Source organism: Bufo bufo, chromosome 1, assembly GCF_905171765.1.
Source record: "Bufo bufo chromosome 1, aBufBuf1.1, whole genome shotgun sequence".
Taxonomy (NCBI): Eukaryota; Metazoa; Chordata; class Amphibia; order Anura; family Bufonidae; genus Bufo; species Bufo bufo.
In genome coordinates, this window is record NC_053389.1 from 532,032,723 (window position 1) to 532,058,054 (window position 25,332).

Below are 25,332 nucleotides of genomic sequence, written 5' to 3' on the forward strand. Positions count from 1 at the left end.
GTGCATGAAGCCTAAAGAAAACGGTCATGGAGCTTGTATGTGCAGATGCTGTATGGCAACCAGGTGCCTAACTTCTAAGCTAGAACACCTCTGTACATCTCAGAGCTCTAATACCACCATGTGCACAAGCCCTAGGTCTGATAGACCACAGCCCTGACTCTTCAGTCTGAATGATTGATTTTGCTGCCATTTTATAATTGAAATGGCTTATTGTTGACTGTACGAAACCTTTTGTCTGGAAATGAAGCTTTAGCATCTTGTCTACCCATCGGTTGTGTGTCAGAGGACATTAAACAGAAAGTGGCTTTAAAGAAGCACTCCTTAAAATCCAGTATGCTGCCACCCTACCTCCAACAAGTACTGGGAAGAGATTGCCTAAGCTTCAGTACATGAGAAGTGTGACCACATTAGTTACATACTATGCAGCCTGCCTTGTGAGCATATTGCCAATCCGGGTCCTCGGCTCCCGTCACCAGTCTCCCGGCTGTGATATGTCCCTACGCGGTACACGATGTGCCACTTAGGGGCAGTCATTGGCTGCGGCCACACACGTGACCCCGTCCGTGTGGAAGTTTACAAGATGAGCGCTGAAGGAAGCTTGAATGGTGTGGTGGAGAGCAGGTCAAGAGAGCATGCTGCTCACAGTAGTCAAAAATGTCTGGACAGTCCCTTTAAGGATTGTAATACAGTTCAGTTGCCAATGTCTAAACTGCACCTACTGTCAGATTTAAAGTGACCAGGCACTTGAAGTGGCTGGCGGCCAGGCTGAAATGCCAGACACAGACCATGGAAAGATGGGTTTCTGAAAACAATGTATATGTAAACTCAGAATCCCTTTACCATTCAAGAAATAATTAGTGGGGCGCTAAGTATAGTTTTCCAGCATGGCAAGACAATGGAAGCAGATTGCAAAGGATCCCGTATAGAGCCATAGGGAAAACCATCCAATATTAGGAACAATTGAAAGGCTACAGACCGCACATTAGCAATGCAGGATAGCTTATAAATTGGCTTCTTAGCCATCAATATCTGATCGGCAAGGATCTGACATCCTGCACCTCCGCCAATCAGCGCAGGAGCTGCCCTGAAAGCCATCAGTATTCAAATCCTGGAAAACCTGTTAAATCCATATTTTCCCTTGTTAAGCTTAGACCATGTTCACATGACAGGCAAATTCGCCATGGATTTTTCAGAAATTTGTACCGGAAAGGGTTTGTCCCCACATACCCAGTAGCAGGTAAGTGGATGAGAAACCTCATCTACGCAATATGGAAAAATCCTGCAGTATAAGCTAACTTGACCTGCAGAGTTTTGGGCGCAGCATGTCACGTTTACGCTGGCGGATGATACCCACGGCTTTCTACCACTGCAGTGCATTGATGCTGCGGCAAAAAAACTGCCCATTTCAGATAAACCTGGGACTGAAATTCAGCAGTGGGCACGCTATGTGGTCCCTGTGATTTCTGCTGCAGATTGATCCACTAACGGATTAGCCCTGTAATAGTTTTATGGCGCAGTGCCGATCCAGAAAGATCAACAACAAATCTGCCATATGTGAACACACCCTAATGGGAAGATTTTCATCCCTTACATGTTTTGTTTGGGAAATAATGATACAAAAATCTCTCCAAGTGTGACTGAGGCCTTCGGCTGGCTCTTCTCCAATTCCACACAGATTTTCGAGCGGATTTCTGTGCTTTTCCGCACCTAAATCCGCAAGTGTTTCTTTAGTTTTTTTGCCACAGATCTCACCCTTGCATTGAAAAGGAACATCAGGCCAATTTCCGCATGGGATGAAAAAGTGTACATGAGATTTGTCTATTTTCATACACTCTGCTGGTACTGGTATTTTGGTTTTCCCGCATGAGAATCTGCGCGGAAAAAAACGCTCGTAAGGCTACTTTCACACTCTCGTTTGGTGCAGATCCGCCATGGATCTGCACAGACGGATCCGTTCAGATAATACAACCGTCTGCATCCGTTCAGAACAGATCCGTTTGTATTATCTTTAACATAGCCAAGACGGATCCGTCTTGAACACCATTGAAAGTCAATGGAGGACGGATCAGTTTTCTATTGTGCCAGATTGTCATAGAAAACGGATCCGTCCCCATTGACTTACATTGTGTGTCAGAACGGATCCGTTTGGCTGTTTCGTCAGACGGACACCAAAACGCTGCAAGCAGTGGTGTCCACCTCCAAAGTGGAATGGAGACAGAATGGAGACAAACTGATGCGTTCTGAGCGGATTCTTTTCCATTCAGAATGCATAAGGACAAAACTGATCCTTTTTGGACCGCTTGTGAGAGCCCATGACAGATCTCCGAAACGGAAAGCCAAAACGCCAGTGTGAAAATAGCCTAAATCTGCAACGTGTGCAGGTGGCCTTAATGTGAAAGGGTGTTTTCCATACAGGCGAACAGAATATGCTACGCAATAAAAAGATTACTCAAGTATGTGGCATGTGCAATACATTCTGTTTAAAGGCCGCTTTGGATTGCAGATGGAGGGTGGGAAAACTCATCCCAGGTTCATTCTGGCACAATTGCAGTTTTGTGGGCATGGGAAAGTATCTCTGTAGACGGCAGTGCAGAAACGCCTGCATACTCCATCTTGCCTGCTTTGTCTCTTGTATGAGTCATTCCCATCTCCCATACATTGTGCTGTGACACACCTTACTGTGCCGACTGAAGCTGTGAGCCCCATCATAAAGAATATATTAGGAAATTGCAGCCTTGGTTCCTTTTAAGCCTATTTTCATCATTGATTTCTAGGCTCCAATGTAATTATCCTGCTGATCTAATCCATCAGAATGGGATTTATTTGACTGTCTTTAGCAAGTACTCCTACATGAGAGGTTAGAATTGAATTAACCTATTGGGGAACGTATAAAAGGTTTTCTCTGAGAATATAAACCTCATTAGTGGTTTCCTAACAGGACATATGTTGAAATGAATTTGTATGTTTTCTCTGTGGCGGTCATGTCTTCAGTTTGCTGCAAGAAGAGCTTGCATGAGTTGCTTAGTGTTAACACATTAGGCTACTTTCACTCTCGCGTTTGGTGCGGATCCGTCATGGATCTGCACAAATGCATCCGTTCAGATAATGCATCCGTTCAGAACGGATCCGTTTGTATTATCTTTAACATAGCCAAAACTGATCCGTCTTGAACACCATTGAAAGTCAATAGAGGACAGATCTGTTTTCTATTGACTTACATTGTGTGTCAGAACGGATCCGTTTGGCTCAGTTTCGTCAGACGGACACCAAAATGCTGCAAGCAGTGGTATCCACCTCCAAAGCGGAATGGAGACTGAACGGAGGCAAACTGATGCATTCGGAGCGGATCCTTATCCATTCAGAATGCATTAGGGCAAAACTGATCTGTTTTGGACCGCTTGTGAGAGCCCTGAACGGATCTCACAAACGGACTCAGAAACACCAGTGTGAAAGTAGCCTTAGTTGTCAGTATCTTGAATGATTGACCTGCATTACAATTATCTAGGCTTGGTAGTCATTTCTTACACATTATAATGAAGTAACTACTACATCTTAGTCAGCAGGGTGGAGGCAAAACAGCTTCACTACAAAGGGCTGAAATGTTAGTCACTAGACTAGCGCACTTGGACTATGGATTTAATATGGCAGTTGTCTTAACCTATGAATTATATAGACCAGTGATGCCCAACCTACCAGGGCTGTGGAGTCGGTAGATAAATGTTCCGACTCCTCAGTTTTATGTACTTCCGACTCCGCGACTCCGACTCCTCTCTATTAATATGCGAATGTATTTTATACATTCCTTGATGGAAAGAAACGCAACCTACCACAGGACTACTGGCTGGGAAGCCAACAGTCTACTGTATTGCACAGTTTAAGCAAAAGACAAACACAATGAAAACAAAGTTTTATTTTTATTTTTTTATTAATCAATCAAGTGGCTGGATAGTAGCAGCAGGCATAAACATCAGGAACAGGATCTTTACCAGTTCAAAAATAGTTTAGTTTAGTTTAATCCCTTATCAGTGGGAGGCTAGGTTACACATGGACGCTGCGTTCCCTGTAAAAGCAGAACACAACACAATGGAAAGTATAAGGCCCCTTTCACACGAGCGAGTATTCCGCGCGGATGCGATGCGGGAGTTGAACGCATTGCACCCGCACTGAATACCGACCCATTCATTTCTATGGGGCTGTGCACACGAGCGGTGATTTTCACGCATCACTTTTGCGTTGCGTGAAAATCGCAGCATGCTCCTCTTTGTGCGTTTTTCACGTAACGCAGGCCCCATAGAAATGAATGGGGTTGCGTGAAAATCGCAAGCATCCGCAAGCAAGTGCGGATGCGGTGCGATTTTCACGCACGGTTGCTAGGAGACGATCGGGATGGAGACCCGAACCTTATTATTTTCCCTTATAACATGGTTATAAGGGAAAATAATAGCATTCTGAATACAGAATGCATAGTACAATAGGGCTGGAGGGGTTAAAAAAATAAAATAAAAATCATTTAACTCACCTTAATCCACTTGCTCGCGATGCCCGGCATCTCCGTCTGACTCTTTTACTGTATAGGACCTGTGGAGAGCATTAACTATAGTTTAAGGACCTGGGATGACGTCACTCCGGTCATCACATGGTACGTCACATGATCTTTTACCATGGTGATTCACCATGGTAAAAGATCATGTGACGTACCATGTGATGACCGGAGTGACGTCATCGAAGGTCCTTTAGCCAGGTCCTAAAGAAAAGAATACAGAAGCAGATGCCGGCTGCGCTATCAAGTGGATTAAGGTGAGTTAAATTATTTTTTATTTTTTTAACCCCTCCAGTGCTATTTTACTTTTCATTCTGTATTCAGAATGCTATTATTTTCCCTTATAACCATGTTATAAGGGAAAATAATACAATCCACAGAACACCGATCCCAAGCCCGAACTTCTGTGAAGAAGTTCGGGTTTGGGTACCAAACACGCACGATTTTTCTCACGCGAGTGCAAAACGCATTACAATGTATTGCACTCGCGCGGAAAAATCGCGGGTGTTCCCGCAACGCACCCGCGCATTTTTCAGCAACGCCCGTGTGAAAGAGGCCTAAGTATTGCAGCTCCTAATTGTGCGTTGCGTGCCATATAGTGAAGCATATGAAAAGCATGCTTCTTCACGGTCACTTAACGTGTTCGTTTTGCGGTTACGTGAGGCACTGCATGCATTGGTCTTTATTCTTACAGTAGAGAAGTCATTAATTATAACTTTTTGTGAATTGGGACATTTAAACTTGCTTTTTTTTTTTTATTCCAATCTAAATTTTGTCGGAGTCGGTGCATTGTTTGCCGACTCCGACTCCAGGTACCCAAAATTTCCCCCGACTCCGACTCCACAGCCCTGCAACCTACTGCCCGCGGGCCAAATCCGGCCCATGCAGTGACCACTTTCATCAGCGCAGTGAGCGCTGTGAACGGCACAGGCAGCGCAGCGATGCTGCCTGAAATGACCAATAGCAAAGCTCCTTACAGCAAGGAGCTTTGTTATTGGTTGATATAGGCGCGCGCCGGAGCCATACAGGTCCTGCAGCAGGGGAAGCCGGCGGGAGCTGGAATCACGTGACAAACTGACATATCCCTGAATTCTCTATACTGCTAACTGTTTGCAATGCACCTTGTACGCCATCAAATTATAGTAGATGTTTGGCGAACAATGGTCCAGATTTACTAATATGTCTTCACCTAGAATCTGCCTAAAAAGTGGTGCAATTTGGCACAACTTTGTGCATGTAGTGGGTGGGGCTTAGTGGAAAGGGGCGGGGCAATTTATCATCTAGCCTGAGCCACTGCAGTAAATCTGGTGCAGGTTTACGCCATCTACAGGATAAGTAAATCTGGGCCAATATTTCCAGACCCCGTTTTTCTCTGATTTTTAACCCTTTCTAATATCATTGCTTTAAAGACTTTTGAATGTGAAACTTTCTTGGCATAAACCTTCCATTTGTTTTTCAGGTCATAGGACTACTGGATGTCTTTACGCCATCTACTTCAGTTGAAACTTTTAATGAAGTGTAGGTATTGGCATCACCTATAACATATTAACATGTATGACATAATGTACATTTTTAAAGAATAGCAAAGTAAAAGGTCCATAATAAATGTCTACCTGAATATTTGTGTGATAGAATTAAAAGCTATGGCACCTCAGACACGGAAAAATAATTTTTGGTCATATTTTGATTTTTACCTCAAGTAAGAAAATAAGTTTGTCTGCCGTTATGATTCCTTCAATCATTTTCAGACCACCTGACATTTTCTCAGGTCGACATGTTGTTCCCAGCAGTACATGCTGGATGTGTGTCCAGGATATTGCTGCCTTCCCCCTGCAAACTGGCTTGCCTGTACTTTCTCCCTTATATACAGCCTTGTGAGCCAGCAGTACATCTTCCACACGTAAACGCAGATGAGACTTGACAAAGGTCACCATGACCTAAACGTTGTCACTTTGCTTCATCTGAGAAATAACATATAACTTGAAATAACAAATTACCTTATACTGCTGGGATAATGGAGAATAATGTGTAAATACTGGATAAAGCAATAAATTGGAAACTTATCTTTTGCATGTGCACTGAATCTATTTGGAATATTGATTGTATTGAACCCTTTTAGTCGCACCGCAAATGGTGTTCTATTCTAATGTATATACATTTGCTATCTATGTATACACACTTACATAGAGAATGCTATCAATCACTGATAACACCTCCCTGTGTACAGCTATCAGTGACTGACAGCTATGTATGTACACACTTGCAGAGAGAATACTGTCAATCACTGATAACACCTCCCCCGTGTGCAACTATCAGCGACTGACAGCTATCTATGTATACACACTTGCACAGAGAATGCTATCAATCACTGATAACACCTCCCCGTGTACAACTATCAGTGACTGACAGCTATCTATGTATACACACTTGCACAGAGAATGCTATCAATCACTGATAACACATCCCCATGTACAACTATGTGTACTTTCACACTAGCGTTAGAAGAATCCGGCAGGCAGTTCTATTGCCGGAACTGCCTGCCGGATTCCGAAATCCGTATACAAACGGATATAATTTTTTTCCGGATGCGTCTGACAAATGCATTGCAATACCGTAACCGTCTCTCTGCTGTCATCCGGAAAAACAGATCCGGTATTTATCTTTTTCACAGATTTAAAGATCTGCGCATGCTCAGACCGAGAAACCGGATCCGTTTTTCCGGAACACTTGGTACCGGATCTGGCATTAATACATTTCAATGGAAATACCGCTGGCAAGTGTTAATGAATTTGGCCGGAGAAAATACCTCAGCATGCTGTGGTATTTTCTCTGGCCAAATACCGGAAAAGGGACTGAACTCATGCAGCGCTATTGACTCTTAAAAGGGACTGAACTGAAGACATCCTGATGCATATTGAACGGATTGCTTTCCATTCAGAATGCATTGGGATAAAACTGGTATTGAGTTCCGTCATAGGGGCTCACTAGTGTGAAAGTACCCTATCAGTGACTGACAGCTATCTATGTATACACACTTACACAGAGAATACTATCAATCGCTGATAACACCTCCCCCATGTACAGCTATTAGTGACTGACAGCTTTCTATGTATACACACTTAGGCCTCATGCACACGGCCGTTGGGCCGCGTGCACCCCGCATCACGGATGCGGACCCATTCACTTGAATGGGTCCGCAATTCCGGAGATGCGGAACAGAGTCACGGAACGGAACACCGGAAGTGCTTACTAGGGAGTGCTTCCGTGGTGTTTCTTTCCGTTTTTCCGCACTGCAAATAAATGACATGTCATTTTTTTTGCGGTGCGGACAGACCACGGACCCATTCAAGTTGAATGGGTCCGGCCCGCTGCACGGATGTTGCCTGTGCATTGGGGATCGCAATGCACGGAAATGCCGTGTGCATGCGGCCTTACACAGAGAATGCCATCAATTACTGATAACAGCTCCCATATGCGCAACTGAAGTCAGAAAAAGCATAAATCGTTGATAAATCTGGTCCATTTTTAAACAGTTTAGTGTAAACAGAATTCGTAAATCTACCTCTCTATGCCTTAGGCTACTTTCACACTCGCGTTTGGTGTGGATCCGTCATGGATCTGCACAAACACATCCGTTCAGATAATACAACCGCATGATCTGTTCAGAACGGATCTGTTTGTATTATCTTTAACATAGCCAGAACAGTTCCGTCTTGAACACAATTGAAAGTCAATGGGGGACGGATCCGTTTTCTATTGTGTCAGTGAAAACCGGATCCGTCCTCATTGACTTACATTGTGTGTCAGGACGCATCTGTTTGGCTCAGTTTCGTCAGGCGGACAGCAAAACGCTGCAAGCAGTGGTGTTCACCTCCAAAGTGGAATGGAGACTGAAGTGAGCCAAACTGCTGCTTTCTGAGCGGATCCTTATCCATTCTGAATGGATAAGGGCAAAACTGATGCGTTTTGGACCGCTTGTGAGAGCCCTGAACGGATCTCACAAACAGAAACCAAAACGCCAGTGTGAAAGTAGACTTAGTTGTTAGTATCTTGAATGATTGACAATTATCTAGGCTTGGTAGTCATTTCTTACACATTATAATGAAGTAACTACTACATCTTAGTCAGCAGGGTGGAGGCCGAACAGCTTCACTACAAAGGGCTGAAATGTTAGTCACTAGACTAGCGCACTCTGACTATGTATTTAATATGGCAGTTGTCTTAACCTATGAATTATATAGACCAGTAATGCCCAACCTACTGCCCGCGGGCCAAATCCGGCCCACGAAGGTGTGTCATGCGGCCCGTGCAGTGACCACATTCATCAGCACAGTGAGCGATGTGAACGGCACAGGCAGCGCAGCGATGCCAGCTCCCGGGTGGCTGTTGTAAGGAGAGAAGGGCGCGCTGCCGGAGGACCTTGGGAAACATGACAGGGCCGCTGGAGAGGCAAGGTGCCGTGGACTCATGTGACTGGTCCCCGGTGACCCTGCTCCCCTCTCCTATGTTGCCGCATTCTATGGCAGGGATTGATTTGTACGGTTAACGTGTGCAGTGGTTTAGTAGCTCATTATAGTCATCTCTGCAGCTACACCATGCCCAGTAGAATCTTATCTAAGACCATTCTTCCCATTCTACAACAAAATATATAATTACAATGAATCCTCATGAACATGGCAAAGCCTGCATAGAGGCAGATGGCGTCCCCGAGCTCCCGTACTCCGGAATTATTCAGACGCTTCTGTAATAAAGCATGTGATGACATCTCACCTTGATATTCATGATCCCCAGTGAAAAATCTCAAATTGCTGTTGCTGAGATTGAAACATTACTTGTAGCTGTCTTCACCTCTTGTAAAGCGTTACTACCTTCCTCCTCCTGTCACCCCACTAGTGACCCTGCTCCCCCCTCCTCCTTTCACCCCACTAGTGACCCTGCTCCCCCCTCCTCCTTTCACCCAACTAGTGACCCTGCTCCCTTCCTCCTCCTGTCACCCGACTAGTGACCCTGCTCCCTTCCTCCTCCTGTCACCCGACTAGTGACCCTGCTCCCTTCCTCCTCCTGTCACCCGACTAGTGACCCTGCTCCCTTCCTCCTCCTGTCACCCGACTAGTGACCCTGCTCCCTTCCTCCTCCTGTCACCCGACTAGTGACCCTGCTCCCTTCCTCCTCCTGTCACCCGACTAGTGACCCTGCTCCCTTCCTCCTCCTGTCACCCGACTAGTGACCCTGCTCCCTTCCTCCTCCTGTCACCCGACTAGTGACCCTGCTCCCTTCCTCCTCCTGTCACCCGACTAGTGACCCTGCTCCCTTCCTCCTCCTGTCACCCGACTAGTGACCCTGCTCCCTTCCTCCTCCTGTCACCCGACTAGTGACCCTGCTCCCCCCCCTCCTCCTGTCACCCGACTAGTGACCCTGCTCCCCCCCCTCCTCCTGTCACCCGACTAGTGACCCTGCTCCCCCCCCTCCTCCTGTCACCCGACTAGTGACCCTGCTCCCCCCCCTCCTCCTGTCACCCCTCTAGTGACCCTGCTCCCCCCCCTCCTCCTGTCACCCCACAGGGATGAAGCTGAACAGACTCCACCGACTATGATGGGATCCATTCAGTTTCCGTTCGGGATCCTGACTTTTTACCGGACACAAAAGTGCTGCATACAAGGCTTTTTTGTCTGGTCTTTCGACAGAATCTGCAACAGAGGTTCCAAACGCAGCCTCCCACGCAGATTTGAACAAGTGTAGGCCTACGTATTATGTATTTTAGTAATGCTCACACGTGCCTCCTCACAGTGTTTGCATTTCTTTCTGGCAAAGCTACCTGGTTCTGGCCCGCAAAATTTACACCATGTCTAGTGCGGCCCTCAGACGAAAAATGGTTGGGTACCACTGCAATAGACTATTTATCCATATGCACGTCACGTGTTTGTACACCCGCACAGTTATTTGCTTTACTACTAGAGTGATGCTTTTCTACATAGAGATAACTGACATAATATCCAGTGTAGGAAATGGTTTCATTCCTTCCTCACAGAATGACTTATGTCGTACAGAATATTGGGTGCTCAGTAGGAGTATTGCCTTTGTGAGAGTGTGCTGTGTTTCTGCTTGTTTAATTCTATAATATGCTTGCTTCTTTTTAGGTATCTAGTAACAAATCTAATGGGAGCAGACCTAAATAACATTGTGAAGTGCCAGAAGTTGACAGATGATCACATCCAATTCCTTATATATCAGTTACTTCGGGGACTCAAGGTAACACATTTTTACTCCTACACAAAGCCACCAGAAGCGGTTTTACTTGCGGTTTAACAGTAGGAAATACTAAGGCAGTCTAAGGAACATGCATATAGCAGTGTACATATGTGGATTTTCATGTGGTTTTTGCTGCGTTTCCATACCAAATCCGCATGTTACTTGAGGATTTTGTTGTGGACGCAGATTTTTCCCAGATCTCACCGTTTGCATTGCAAATGGTGTAATCTTCACTGAAAATCCACAAACAATTGACGTTCTGCAGATTTCCGCAGGTCAATTTACACTTGGTTAATTTCTGCACCATGTACATGAGATTTTGGAAAGCTCATCTACTTAGACTACTTTCACACTAGCATTTTCAATTCCGCTATTGAGATCTGTCATAGGATCTGAATAGCGGAAGAAAACGCTTAAGCTTTATCCCCATTCATTGTCAATGGAGGCAGAACTGAACGAAACGGAGTGCACTAAAATGCATTCCATTCCATTTGGTTGCACTCCCATCACGGACAGAATAATGCTGCAAGCAGCGTTTTTCTGTCCGTGATGTGATGCGGAGCAAGACGGATCTGTCCTGACACAATGTAAGTCAATGGGGACGGATCCGTTTTCTTTGACGCAATAGAAAACGGATCCATCCCCCATTGACTTTCAATGGTGTTCATGACGGATCCGTCATGGCTATATAAGACATAATACAACTGGATCCGTTCATGACGGATGCATGCGGTTGTATCATTGTAACGGAAGCGTTTTTGCAGATACATGACGGATCCGCAAAAAACGCTAGTGTGAAAGTAGCCTTAGCTGGTACTGTATTATGCCGTGGATTTTCCGCATGTAATACGCATCATACTGTATTTCCACACTCATTAGATGAAGGACTGTTTTTTTTTTTTTTTTTTTTTTTCTCCTAAATACAAGCACAAAACTTCTTGATCATTTTCATTCACCCATTTAAGATGGACCTGTAATTTTATTCAATCCCCGAACAAAAAACAAGATTGTTGTAAGTAAGAGAGAATTCACTTCATGTGTCTTTATTGTGATTGGAGCTCTGTTTTTGTGCAGAGCAGCAAATCCATGGGCCTACTACATATTCAAAGGAAAACTGTCACGTTGAACATGGTGTTTGAGCCACAGGCAGCATGTTACAGAGCAGAAGGAGCTGAGCAGATCGATTTATATAGTTTGGTGTTAAAACATTCAGTAAAAATTGTTTTTTATTCATTTTAATTCCCGCTCATTCTGAGCTTTGAAGTCAAGGAGTCGGTCCTATCAGTAATTGACATCCTTCCCTCTATGACTGTCTGTACCAAGATACAGTCCTGATCAAAAGTTTAAGACCACTTGAAAAAAGGCCAAAAATCATATTGGATTCATGTTGGATCTTAACAAGGTTCCAAGTAGAGCTTCAACATGCAGAAGAAATGGGAGTGAGACAAAACATTTTTTTGAGCATTTAATTTAATGAAAACAACGAATAAACTGAAATAGGCTGTTTTTCAGCTGATCAAAAGTTTAGGACCACACCTCCAAAAAAAAACTAAACCCCCCTAAAACAGAAATCCAACTTCCAAACATGAACTCAGTAATGAGTAGCTCCGCCGTTATTGTTTATCACTTTCAAAATTCGTTTCAGCATGCTTGATGCAAGCGTTTCCATGAGGTGAGTGGGAACATTTCTCCAAGTGGTGAAGACGGCCGCACGAAGGCCATCTACTGTCCGGAAATGTTGTCCATTTTTGTAAACTTCCCTTGCCATCCATCCCCAAAGGTTCTCAATTGGATTTAGATCAGGGGAACACTCAGGATGGGCCAAAAGAGTGATGTTATTCTCCTGGAAGAAGTCCCTTGTCCTGCGGGTATTGTGTACTGTAGCGTTGTCCTGTTGAAAAACCCAGTCATTACTACACAGACGAGGGCCCTCAGTCATGAGGAATGCTCTCTGCAACATCTGGACATAACCAGCGGCCGTTTGACGCCCCTGCACTTCCTGAAGCCCCATTGTTCCACTGAAGGAAAAAGCACCCCAGACCATTATGGTGCCCCCTCCACTGTGGCGCATAGAAAACATCTCAGGTGGGATCTGCTTGTCATGCCAGTAACGTTGGAAACCATCAGGACCATCAAGGTAAAAAAAATTCTCATTGGAGAATAAAACTTTCTTCCACCTTTTGAATGTCCCATGTTTGGCGCTCTCTTGCAAAGTCCAAACGAGCAGTTCTGTGGCGTTCAAGGAGACGAGGTCTTTGAAGACGTTTTTTGTTTTTGATGCCCTTTAGTCTCAGATGCCGTCTGATGGTTATGGGACTGCAGTCAGCACCAGTAAGGGCCTTAATTTGGGTCGAGGATCGTCCAGTGTCTTGATGGACAGCCAATTGGATCCTCCGGCTCAGTGATGATGAAATTTTTTTGGTCTTCCACTTGACTTTTTTGTTCCATAACCCTCCAGGATCATTTAAGAAATTCCAAATGACTGTCTTACTGCGTCCCATAGGCGTGCGCAGCCTATTGCATTAGGGTGTGCACCCTAAAGCAGAAACACAGACGCAGCGCACGCACCTGTGTATGTATGTAATATATATATATATATAGATATATATATATATATATATATATATATATATATATATATATATATATATATATATATATATACAGACACAGACACACACACACACACACACACACACTCTGTATACATACAGACCTGCACTATCAATATAATGAGGGGAGAAGAAATCATTTTTAAACTTACCGTATTTTTCGCCCTATAAGACGCTCTATTCGCCCTATAAGGTTTTAGAGAGGGACAATAATAAAAAAAAAATTCATTACACCTCAGGTCAGACCCCCAATGTCAATAAGACCCCAATGTGAATGACCCCCAATCAGACCTCAGATAAGAGCCCCAGTGCCTCATATCAGCCCCCAGTGCCTCATATCAATCCCCCGTGCCCCATATAAAATAAAATAAAAAATAACACTTTCCTGCTCCGGACGCTGCCGCTCCTCACCGCTCGGTAATCCTCTTGTACAGTATGCTGTGTGGGCACGCACAGTGTGAGGTCACAGCGCGGCCTCACACTGTGCGCAGCCTTCACAGTGGAGCGCATGAGGACCAGGAAGAGGTGAGTATAGCGCTTTCTGGCCCTCTGGTACAAATAACTTGATTAGTATTCGCCCCATAAGACGCAGGGGCATTTTCCCCCCACTTTTGGGGGAAAAAATGCATCTTATGGGGCGAAAAAGTGCAGCACGGGGGTGACAGAACCAGTGTTTCCTCTAAGCCTTGGCAGCTGCTGAGCGGGATCGGCTCAGAGCTGGGCACAGCGCCATCAAAGGTGGGCGATAGGAAAACCTAAGATAATTGTCACATCAAAGAGCATTCAAACCACTGCGCCATCCCATACAATACAGTATAACCCCTGCACCATCCCGTACAATATACAGTATAACCCCTGCACCATCCCGTACAATATACAGTATAACCCCTGCACCATCCCGTACAATATACAGTATAACCCCTGCACCATCCCGTACAATATACAGTATAACCCCTGCACTATCCCGTACAATACAGTATAACCCCTGCACCATCCCATACAATATACAGTATAACCCCTGCACCATCCCATACAATATACAGTATAACCCCTGCACTATCCCGTACAATACAGTATAACCCCTGCACTATCCCGTACATTACAGTATAACCCCTGCACCAACCCGTACAATATACAGTATAACCCCTGCACCAACCCGTACAATATACAGTATAACCCCTGCACCAACCCGTACAATATACAGTATAACCCCTGCACCAACCCGTACAATATACAGTATAACCCCTGCACCATCCCGTACAATATACAGTATAACCCCTGCACCATCCCGTACAATATACAGTATAACCCCTGCACCATCCCGTACAATATACAGTATAACCCCTGCACCATCCCGTACAATATACAGTATAACCCCTGCACCATCCCGTACAATATACAGTATAACCCCTGCACCATCCCGTACAATATACAGTATAACCCCTGCACCATCCCGTACAATATACAGTATAACCCCTGCACCATCCCGTACAATATACAGTATAACCCCTGCACCATCCCGTACAATATACAGTATAACCCCTGCACCATCCCGTACAATATACAGTATAACCCCTGCACCATCCCGTACAATATACAGTATAACCCCTGCACCATCCCGTACAATATACAGTATAACCCCTGCACCATCCCGTACAATATACAGTATAACCCCTGCACCATCCCGTACAATATACAGTATAAACCGCTGCACCATCCCGTACAATATACAGTATAAACCGCTGCACCATCCCGTACAATATACAGTATAACCCCTGCACCATCCCGTACAATATACAGTATAACCCCTGCACCATCCCGTACAATATACAGTATAAGCCCTGCACCATCTCGTACAATATACAGTATAAGCCCTGCACCATCCCGTACAATATACAGTATAAACCGCTGCACCATCCCGTACAATATACAGTATAAACCGCTGCACCATCCCGTACAATATACAGTATAACCGCTGCACCATCCCGTACAATATACAGTATAACCCCTGCACCATCCCGTACAATATACAGTATAACCCCTGCACCATCCCGTACAATATACAGTATAACCCCTGCACCATCCCGTACAATATACAGTATAACCCCTGCACCATCCCGTACAATATACAGTATAAACCGCTGCACCATCCCGTACAATATACAGTATAACCCCTGCACCATCCCGTACAATATACAGTATAACCCCTGCACCATCCCGTACAATATACAGTATAAACCGCTGCACCATCCCGTACAATATACAGTATAAACCGCTGCACCATCCCGTACAATATACAGTATAAACCGCTGCACCATCCCGTACAATATACAGTATAAACCGCTGCACCATCCCGTACAATATACAGTATAGTCCTCTCTGTTATCACTGGACATTGCTCTCCATATAAAACCATACGGGGGAAAAAATCTCATTGATCCAGAGAACTTACATAGAAAAACTAATAACAAAGAGGCTAAACAAAACCCTGTTTCTGACCCTTATGTTAAAACATAACTTTCATTTGATTGCTCTAATACCTAAAGGAAATATATATATATTTTTTTTTTTAAAAAGCTGCTGTTTCTCTACTAGATGACATTATGTTGATAGTAGCTACATAAGCAGCTACACTATTTTTGCAAACCTTTGAGACTCTATTAACACTACTATCAACATAAGGTCATCTAAAGAAACAGTAGGTTTTTTAAAAAAAAATTCCTTTAGGTGTTAAAACATAACTTTCATTAGATTGCTCTAACACCTAAACGGAAAAAAAAAAGAATTTAAAAAACCTGCTTTTTCTCTAGATGACCTTATGTTAATAGTAGTGTTAATAGAGTCTCAAAGGTCTGTAAAAAATAGTGTAGCTGCTTTTATAGACCCCTAAGACTCTATTACCACTACTATAATGTCATCTAGAGAAACAGCAGCTTTTTAAAATGATTTTTTTCCATCAAATGAAAGTAATGTTTTAACATAAGGGTCAGAAGCAGTTTTTTTTTAGCCCCTGTCTTGGCTATAAGTTTTTCAATTAATAAAGCTCTACATGGAGCTCCCACCCAGCAGTAGATAGAAGCCTGCAGGACACTTCACATGGGCACATCACCTGGGCACATGGTGATGGCTCCCTTCCTATGCTGTCCCTGGCACTTCATCAGCAGCAGGGGCGGCGCGCTTCCTGTTTTCATAATAACTGAAAAGGAAGCTACTGCTGCTGTGTTCAGCTCCCGAGAGAAGGGGGTGTGAGAGGATCAGCCAATGGCACGGCAGCCAGCTGATACTGGCCAATCATCAGCCTCCTCCCTTATCACAGAGCTCTGTAATGCACAGAGCTCTGTTATTGGAGACTTCAGGCATAAGCTGTATTGCTCTGCTGCCTGCAGTGCCGCACATTGTAAACCTCAAGTCGGCTTGATTGGGTGTGCCCAGGCACACCCGGCACACCCCGTGCGCACGCCTATGCTGCGTCCCACCTCAGCAGCGATGGCGCTGTGAGAGACCCTGCTTATGCAGTTCAACAACCCGACCACGTTCAAAAAGGGAGAGTTTTTTTGCCTTTGCCATCACAACGTGTGACTACCTGACAGAAAATGACAATGAATCCACATCTTTGCACAGATTTGGCCTTTTAAAGGCATGTGGTCCTAAAATTTGGATCAGCTGAAAAACACCCTGTTTCAGTTTAATCGTTATTTTCAATTAATTGAATGCTCAAAAAATGTTTTGTCTCACTCTCATTTCTTCTTGTTGCATGTTGAAGCTCTACTTGGAACCTTGTTAAGATCCAGCCATGCTAAATATGATTTTTTGCCATTTTTCAAGTGGTCTTAAACTTTTGATCAGGACTGTAGCTGTAAATCACTGATAGGACCGACTCTTTGACTTCAAAGCTGAGAATTAACTAAATTTAAATGAATAAATTACAGGATTTACTGAATCTTTTCCCACAAAACTATTTATCATTCTGCTCAGCTCCTCCTGCTCTATAACATGCTGTCTGCTCATTGCATTTTCATGGTGACAGGTTCCCTTTACCCCTTTCTGGACCCACACAGTATTTCGATCTTCACAGCGTGCACCATAGACTCTGGGTTTCAGCTGTTTTAAACAGCAGACAACCGGGGCTAATGTCTGATTAGTGATCACACTGAACTCCGACATTTAATCCTGTGGTCAGCTCCTGGGACTGGAACAGTTTCTCCGCGCTGAGATCGGGGAAGCAGTTTTTTTGGTGGTGGTAGGCCAGAGCCTGCGAGAGTCTACCAGGCCTATCACAAGTATATTTCAATGTAGGCCTGCAGGTGGCAGCACTGCATTGGAACATACTGAATTTCCTATCCACTAGTGTGCAGTGGTCCCTCAAGTTACAATTTTAATTGGTTCCAGGACAACCATTATATGTTAAAACGATTGTAAATTGAGTAATTGGTTCCAAAGCCCCAAAATGTTATCCAAGATTAGAGAAAATGAGGATTTAAGAAAAATAAGCAGATAAGTAAGACAAATAAAACAAGTCCTTACATATAACAGTCAGGGATAGCTGCTTACTAGCATCTAATACAGCTGTTTTACCAGAGAAGTGGCCTTGATTGGTTGGGTCTGAGTCTGAGACATTGAGTCTGGTTTCAACTTACGATAGATCAGAAAAGACCATTGTATGTTGAAAATATTGTATCCTGAGGCAGCACTGTATTAAATTACATTAGTGCATAGGAAAAACAATCTGATTTCATGTACCCTAGGCCCCCCCCTTTTTAAGCCCCCCCCGGCTTAAAAAAAAAAAAGTTAAAAAAAAAAACAATTTTTTAGAAATATAAAAAAGATATAAAAATTTAAATCACCACTCTTTCCCCATGATTAAAATAAACAATAAAAAAAAACATCATGGGCCTCGCCGTGTCCTAAAATGGTCAAACCATTGAAATATAAACATATTTATCCTGTACGGTGAATACCATAAAGGAAAAAGTATGCCCCGTTTGCTATTTTTTCGTCGCTTTTTTTAAAATAAAAAATGATCAAAAAGTCATATACACTCAAAAATGGTATCAATAAAAACTACAGATAACCTTGCTAAAAATTAGTCCCCACACAGTCCGTAGACATAACTTTTAAAAAGTTATGGGAATCAGAATATGGCAATGAAAAGAAAATAAATAAATGTAAAAGTAGATCCCCCCCCGTATTAATAATCAAGAAAAACGACATAAATGTAGTGTTGTCTTATTCATAACCCGAATTGTGACCCGGAGTATGAAGGTTAGTTTTACCACATAGGGAGAGGCGTACAAACAAAACACACAAACTGGCGGGTGGTTTTCTGATTACACCCCATTTGGAATTCTTTTTTCCAGCTTCCCACTACATCGTAATGCAATATTAAATGGTGCAATTAGAAAGTACAACTTGTCCGCAAAAAACAAGCCCTCATACGGTTATGTGAATAGTACAATAAAAAAGTCATGGCTCTGAGAAGGCCGAGAGTAAAAAGAACAAAAACGGAAAATCCCAGGGTCCTAAAGGGGTTAAAACATAACATGTTAGCTACGTGCATCCACCACTAGAGGGAGCATGGGAGCTTAGTACTTACTGTTAACCTCAATAATACAGCTGCAGGTAGCCAGCATGCTGTCTTTTTTAAATCTACATTATAGGCTAATGATCGGGGCAGTTATGGGTTACCATCGTTCCCAGGGAAGCCCACTCCAAATCATAGCCCTGTGTAAACATGCAACTGTTCACTTGATAAACAAGCATGATTGCATCCTTCATTAATTTAGTGTTTGCGACAGCAGATTGTCCTTTGTAAACGGGGATCTGCTGTCTAGAAACGAGGATGCTCTATGGGGATGAACAATCTCTTGTCCCTGTACAGAGTAGATGATTGCTACATGTAAATGTAGCCCTCACCTCCTGTAATGAACAGACAGTTGCCAGGAACAATGCCATATACCACTGAGGCTGGTGCTTGGCTGCAGTGGTCATGTGTGGAATATGGGCTTGTCATTCACATGTCAGTGAATCATAGACCTTCACACATCGTCGGTGAAAAAAACAACGGAAGCACAAACTACTTTGGTTTGTGTTGCAGACCAGACGTGTCCCTTTTGAAGGTTATGGGTCAGTAAAATCGAACATGAATGGCATTTGTGTTCTGTGAGTAGTGTTGATTGACCATTAGTAGAAGGTGCATGTGGAATATGGGTGACACCTGGACCAACAACGGGCATCTTCATGGATGAAACACTGGCCATTTTCCACCGATGTCGGACATGGACGTGCGAATAAGGCCTACATCTGCTATAAACGTTCTCCTAATGGTGTATCCTTATAGAATAGTTTTCCGAATACAGTTTCTTTATTTTAGTGCCTGCAAGCTGGAACTTAACCTTTTAAAGGGCTTGTGCCATCATTAAATGTTATATTCCTTGTATAGATCATAAAAAGTAAGCCATGTTGTGAAATGACTATTATCCATGACCTGTGGGGGGTAAAGCAGAGATGTGCTCTTGCAATATAGTCAATGTTCCTGCAACACTTGGAGGAAATAGTAGTGCAACTAAACCGCCCTTTCTACAGTGTACTATTGCCTTATGACTTTTCTTAATATCCATATGGATATATTTGCACAGTTGGATCCCGTGTGTATATAAATGCGTTTTCAGGCTCCCGGCCTCTTTCCTTATTGTTCATGTACACCACTTTTATATTCTTTTATTTCTCTTCATCTTCTTTCCAGGAGAACGCTGTAGAGATTATATCTGCTGAGTTAACCCTTTTAGTATTTACCCATGTACAAATACAAAGCTAGTTAAATGTATGTTCATTTTGGTGACTGTTTCAGACCACATTAGAATTTCTCGCTTTAGCAGTTTAAAGGCAAAGTACACCACAAGCAATGTTCTGTACGGTACTAAAAATGCTTGCCAGAAGATCAGAATGGTGGAGTCTGATTTTGACGCTCATCCATTTCCAGCATGAAGAATCTGCGGAGACCTGAGTTAGAATACTCTACCAATGAGACTTGTTAGGGCTCATTCACATCTGTGTTGGAGCAACCGTCACAGACTGCACGCAGGACCTTTTTGTCAAGTTAAAAAGCAGGCTCCTGAACCGCTACTGTACGCACCCCATTATAGTCAGTGGTGTCTGTTCAATTGTGTGCCAAATCCGCATTTAAGTGTTTTTTGTGTTTATGCTCCTGTAACTGAGCAGAACAATGGAAATTGCTAGCACTGGTGTGGATTTTGAAGAATTGAATTATCATATGTATACAAATGCCTGGCTAATACTGGTATTCATTTTCATCCTAATCTGCTGACATCTTGTAGCAGTGTTTTATAAAATAGCCTGTAGTGGTCTGACAGATTTATTTCTCTTGTAATAATGCCATTCTACCAAGCGCTAGCAGCGTGTCCCACTAAGCTAATGATTCATGCAGTGGTATTCTGTGGCTCTGGTCCGGTACCCCCACTGCAGCCAGTAGAGCGCTGAGGACAGTGATTGGCTGCAGCAGTCAGTTGCCACATCACTTCTGTATATGGCACTGCCACTTCTAAATATGTCCTATAATGTGTGTTCTTATTCTTACTCTTTGCAAAATGTCGTCCAGGTTCTAGGTACCTTTTTAATTTTGTCATTGAAAGTGCATAAAAAAATGCTTCAGAAATGTCATTCTTCTTAAAGCGACTGGCGAGTCAGGAGCTCGCAAATGATATGCAAGTCAGTACTGATATTCAGGGCTGATATTACCATTTATTTTCCTCATGCTTGGTGGCGTTTAGAGGGAATCTGTCAGCAACGAAACACCCCACACACTAGAGTAAGTTGTGTGTAGTGTCAATGATGCAGAGTTCAGTTATGTCATTTTTCTCTTCTTACTCACTAGTATCCTGATGCTGTGCTCCAACAAACTAGCAGTAAAATACATTGAGAGGACTCCCGTGCTCAGGCACATAATGGAGAAGACTCAAGGGGGAGTCCTCTCAATGCATTTTACTGTTGGTTTGTGGAAGCACAGTTTTGCAATGCAAGTGAGTATGAAATGAAAAAAATTGCAGATTCAGATTCAGTATCACTGACACTATAGACCGCTTGCGCTAGTTTTGGGGGGTAATTTGGAGCTGACAGATTCCCTTCAAGCTGATCACCATCAGGGCCCAGCTGAGATCTGTGACTACATTTTGACTACAGGGAGTGTGAAGTAGTCTTAGGCCTTATTCACACGTCCGTAGTTTCTTTCCTGATCTGTTCCATTTTTTGCGGAACAGATCTGGACCCATTCATTTTCAATGGGTCCTGAAAAAAATCGGACAGCTCAATGTCTGATTTTTTTTCAGGACCCATTGAAAATGAATGGGTCCAGATCTGTTCCGCAAAAAACGGAACAGATCAGGAAAGAAACAACGGACGTGTGAATGGACCCTTAATCACACTTTCTGTCTCATCATTGGATGAGCGCCTTCTCTGTGCGAATGAGGCGGTTGTATCCATAGTACATAGTGTTTACTACTATATCACGGGTCCCTGTGGCAGTCACGTTTAAAAATGATCCACAAATTAAGGACCAAAATGTATAAGTTTTTTTGGCTTGCCTGCTTAAGGGTCCTTTCACACGTCCGCAATTTCGTTCTGCATTTTGCGGAACGGAATTGCGGACCCATTCATTCCTATGGCTGCCCGGACACAGATTTGCGGCCCTGCACTTCAGGGTCCGCAATTCCGTTCCCGAAAAAAATAGAACATGTCCTATTCTTGTCCGCAATTGCGGACAAGAACAGCCATATTCTATTTAGTGCCGGCAATGTGCGGTCCGCAAAATGCGGAACGCAAATTGCCGCTGTCCGTGTTGTGTGGATCCGCAAAACACGTTGCGGACGTGTGAATGGACCCTAATAAAAAAGGTATTTGGTGTGGACTAGGGATCGACCGATTATCGGTTTGGCCGATATTATCGGCCGATATTGAGGATTTTGAACGTTATCGGTATCGGCATCTATTTTGCCGATATACCGATAACGTATGGGGAACACAGAACGCGCTGCTGACAGCGCTCTCTGTGTTCCCTCCGCAGCACAGGGGAGAAGGAAGCAGTGTCTCCTCCCCCTGTGCTGCTGCTGCCGCTGCCGCCAATGAGGGGATAGAACATAAGAGGAGGGGCGGGGCTGTGGCCGCTGCGCCACCAATGAAGATAAGCCTTTCATTCATTCATATACAGGAGGCGGGAGCTGGCTGCAGAATCACATAGCCGGCTCCCGACCTCTATGAGCAATAGCTGCGGTCCGCGGTAGTTAACTCCTCAGGTGCCGCGGATCGCAGCTACCGCTGATAGAGGTCGGGAGCCGGCTATGTGATTCTGCAGCCAGCTCCCGCCTCCTGTATATGAATGATCGATAGACTTATCTTCATTGGTGGCGCAGTGCGCCCCCCCAAGCCCCCCAGTATTAATCATTGGTGGCGCAGTGCGCCCCCCACCCCCATCCAAATCCCGGCCAATAGTAAAAACATTGGTGGCGCAGTGCGCGCCCCCCCCCCCCACCCAGTATTAATCATTGGTGGCAGGGGCCACAGGATCCCCTCTCCCCTGCTCCTCCGATCGGAGCCCCAGCTGTGTAAGCCTGGGGCTCCGATCGGTTGCCATGGCAGCCAGGACGCTATTGAAGCCCTGGCTGCCATGTTCAGCTCCATGCTGCTGTGTGCACTATGCACAGAGCAGCAGGGACAGTGTGAGATCCTATTCACTCTGATAGAGATCTATCAGGGGGAATAGGACAAGGGTTCTAGTCCCTAAGGGGGTTAAAAGTTAGTAAAAAAAAAACACAAAAATATTAAGTATAAATGAAAAAGATTTATAAAAAAAAAATACACATTAACAATAAACATATTAATTTTCAGCAGATTTGTGTAGGAATTTTTTTTTTTCTCAAAAATGAAAATTCCCAGAATATCGGTATAAATTATCGGCTATCGGCCTGAAAGTTCACAAATTATCGGTATCGGTATCGGCCCTAAAAAATCAATATCGGTCGATCCCTAGTGTGGACTGTGGAGTTCTTTACCTTTTTCTTACTGATGAGCTATCCTTTCTCAAATAGCTGATCGGTGGGCGTCTCGAATGTCTGACACCCGCCGATCACATGCTGATGACCTATCTAAAGCTAAAGTGAGAGTGAGAGCTGATCTGTGACCACAGTTTAGCTACAGTGCATACAGGGACTATGAGGTAGTCTAAAAAAATACCTTCTGTCTGATTGGTTTTAGTATACTACTCTGCCCCTCCCCGCTGCAGCGCTACTCATTTTATTGCCTACTATGTACAAACACAATTATTTTTAGTACATGCATTTTATATGTTCGTTAAACTATCTGAAAGGTTTTAAAGAGGACCTGTCGCCAGTTTTTGCAAAAGCAATACCTCATACTGTAGTCCAGGTTCAGGAAATGCCATCCTACTATTTTTTATTTCATGATCCGCTCCTCCGATGCGCTGCTAATTACTAACATCGGTGCAGAGAGTAGGAGACCTCTGCTCTTCTCAGTGGGTGTCTCCTTCTCCCTGGCTGTGATGCTGTCCAATGGCTATGGACCCCTTCGCAGACAGGAAGAAGATGAGCTGTTCTCGTGAGATTTGGGAAATCTCGTAAGAACACGCCATGTAAGTGAGCATATTACTAGCTGTATTTTGTTACATTACCTGTTACCAAGTTTTGGTAAATTTCACAAGAATAGCTGGTCTTCTCCCTGGCTCCTCCTCCCTGTACCGATGCTAGTAATTAACATATTAGGCACCAAAACCAAATGGGGGCATAGTGGCGCAAAGGAGGAGCGGATCATCAAAGATGGCAGGATGGCATGTCCTGAACCTGGACTACAGTATGAGGTATTGCTTTTACAAAAAAAAAAAAAAACAGGGGCGACAGGTTCTCTTTGAGGTCTGTAAAGAAAAATGCGATACCTAGATCACTGATTTGGGGGGGAAAAAAATCTCTGACCACAAAAACGCCACACGCAAGATATTCATATGTTCCTGTAGACTAAGTGTTTTGTTGGGGTGAAAAAACACTAAAAACCATCACTCCACTGAAGCTCGGTATATGAATCCGGTCCTATATAGGCCCATTCAACAAATGGAGTTGAAACATAACTTTTAAAGATAACTCCCTCCCATATAATGTACAGTTCTAACTTCTCTTCTGATACCTGAAACCAGACAACTGTACTGTACAGTTTGATTTCCCTTCAGTGTTCTGGAAATTAACAAAGTAACGCTTGGCATAAAAACATTATGTATATCAGACTGTGACAATTGATGCATAACCGTTTTTAATTTGTTTCCATAGTACATCCACTCGGCAGGAATTATCCACAGGGTAAGTCAATTAGACATCCTTTCTGAAAATTAGAGGAAAGATAAACAGGCTTGTCCAAACGTCCAGGAATTTTACATGGCTCCTCTGTGCACTGCTTTGCACATTGGAACGTTGTTGGATTCCATCTGGCAGTAGAATTTTTTTTTATTTTTTTTTAAGGGAATCTGTCAGCAGTTCTGATCATGTCAAACTGTTGACAGAACTAGGTAGGTGCTGGAGAGAGCAGTAGAAACATTCCTTCTATGGAGCTTATATCAGGAGTAGTATGTTTAACTTCTATTCTGCCAGGTTTGCATGAGACCAGCAGGTGGAGCTTCACTATGAATTACTCTCTGCTCTCTACATTTCACAGCCCCTCCCCTATGCTCTGAGCGGTGGCTATAGTGGACTCCTGGTTGGATGCTACAGCTGTCACTCAGAGCAGAGGGGAAGGGCTGTGAAGCAGATCAATGCAAAGAACAGATTGCCGTTCACATGGAAGCGCCACCTTCTGTGTATTTCTCAAAAGGCATCCCCCCTCCCCAGCCCCCATCTACTGCTGACAGTAGTTTAGTATGGA

At 43.9% G+C, this 25,332-nt stretch overlaps 1 protein-coding gene across 2 annotated transcripts in view; it reads left to right on the forward strand.

Moving 5' to 3' along the window:
• Positions 1-25,332, forward strand: part of MAPK11 (mitogen-activated protein kinase 11) — a 58,007-nt gene that overhangs the window by 20,195 nt on the left and 12,480 nt on the right. For both annotated transcript variants that reach the window (XM_040411982.1, XM_040411974.1), the window contains exons 3-5: positions 6,000-6,058; positions 10,678-10,789; positions 24,744-24,773. In XM_040411982.1, coding sequence (XP_040267916.1) covers positions 6,000-6,058; positions 10,678-10,789; positions 24,744-24,773 — 201 coding nt within the window. The remainder of the gene's footprint in view (positions 1-5,999; positions 6,059-10,677; positions 10,790-24,743; positions 24,774-25,332) is intronic.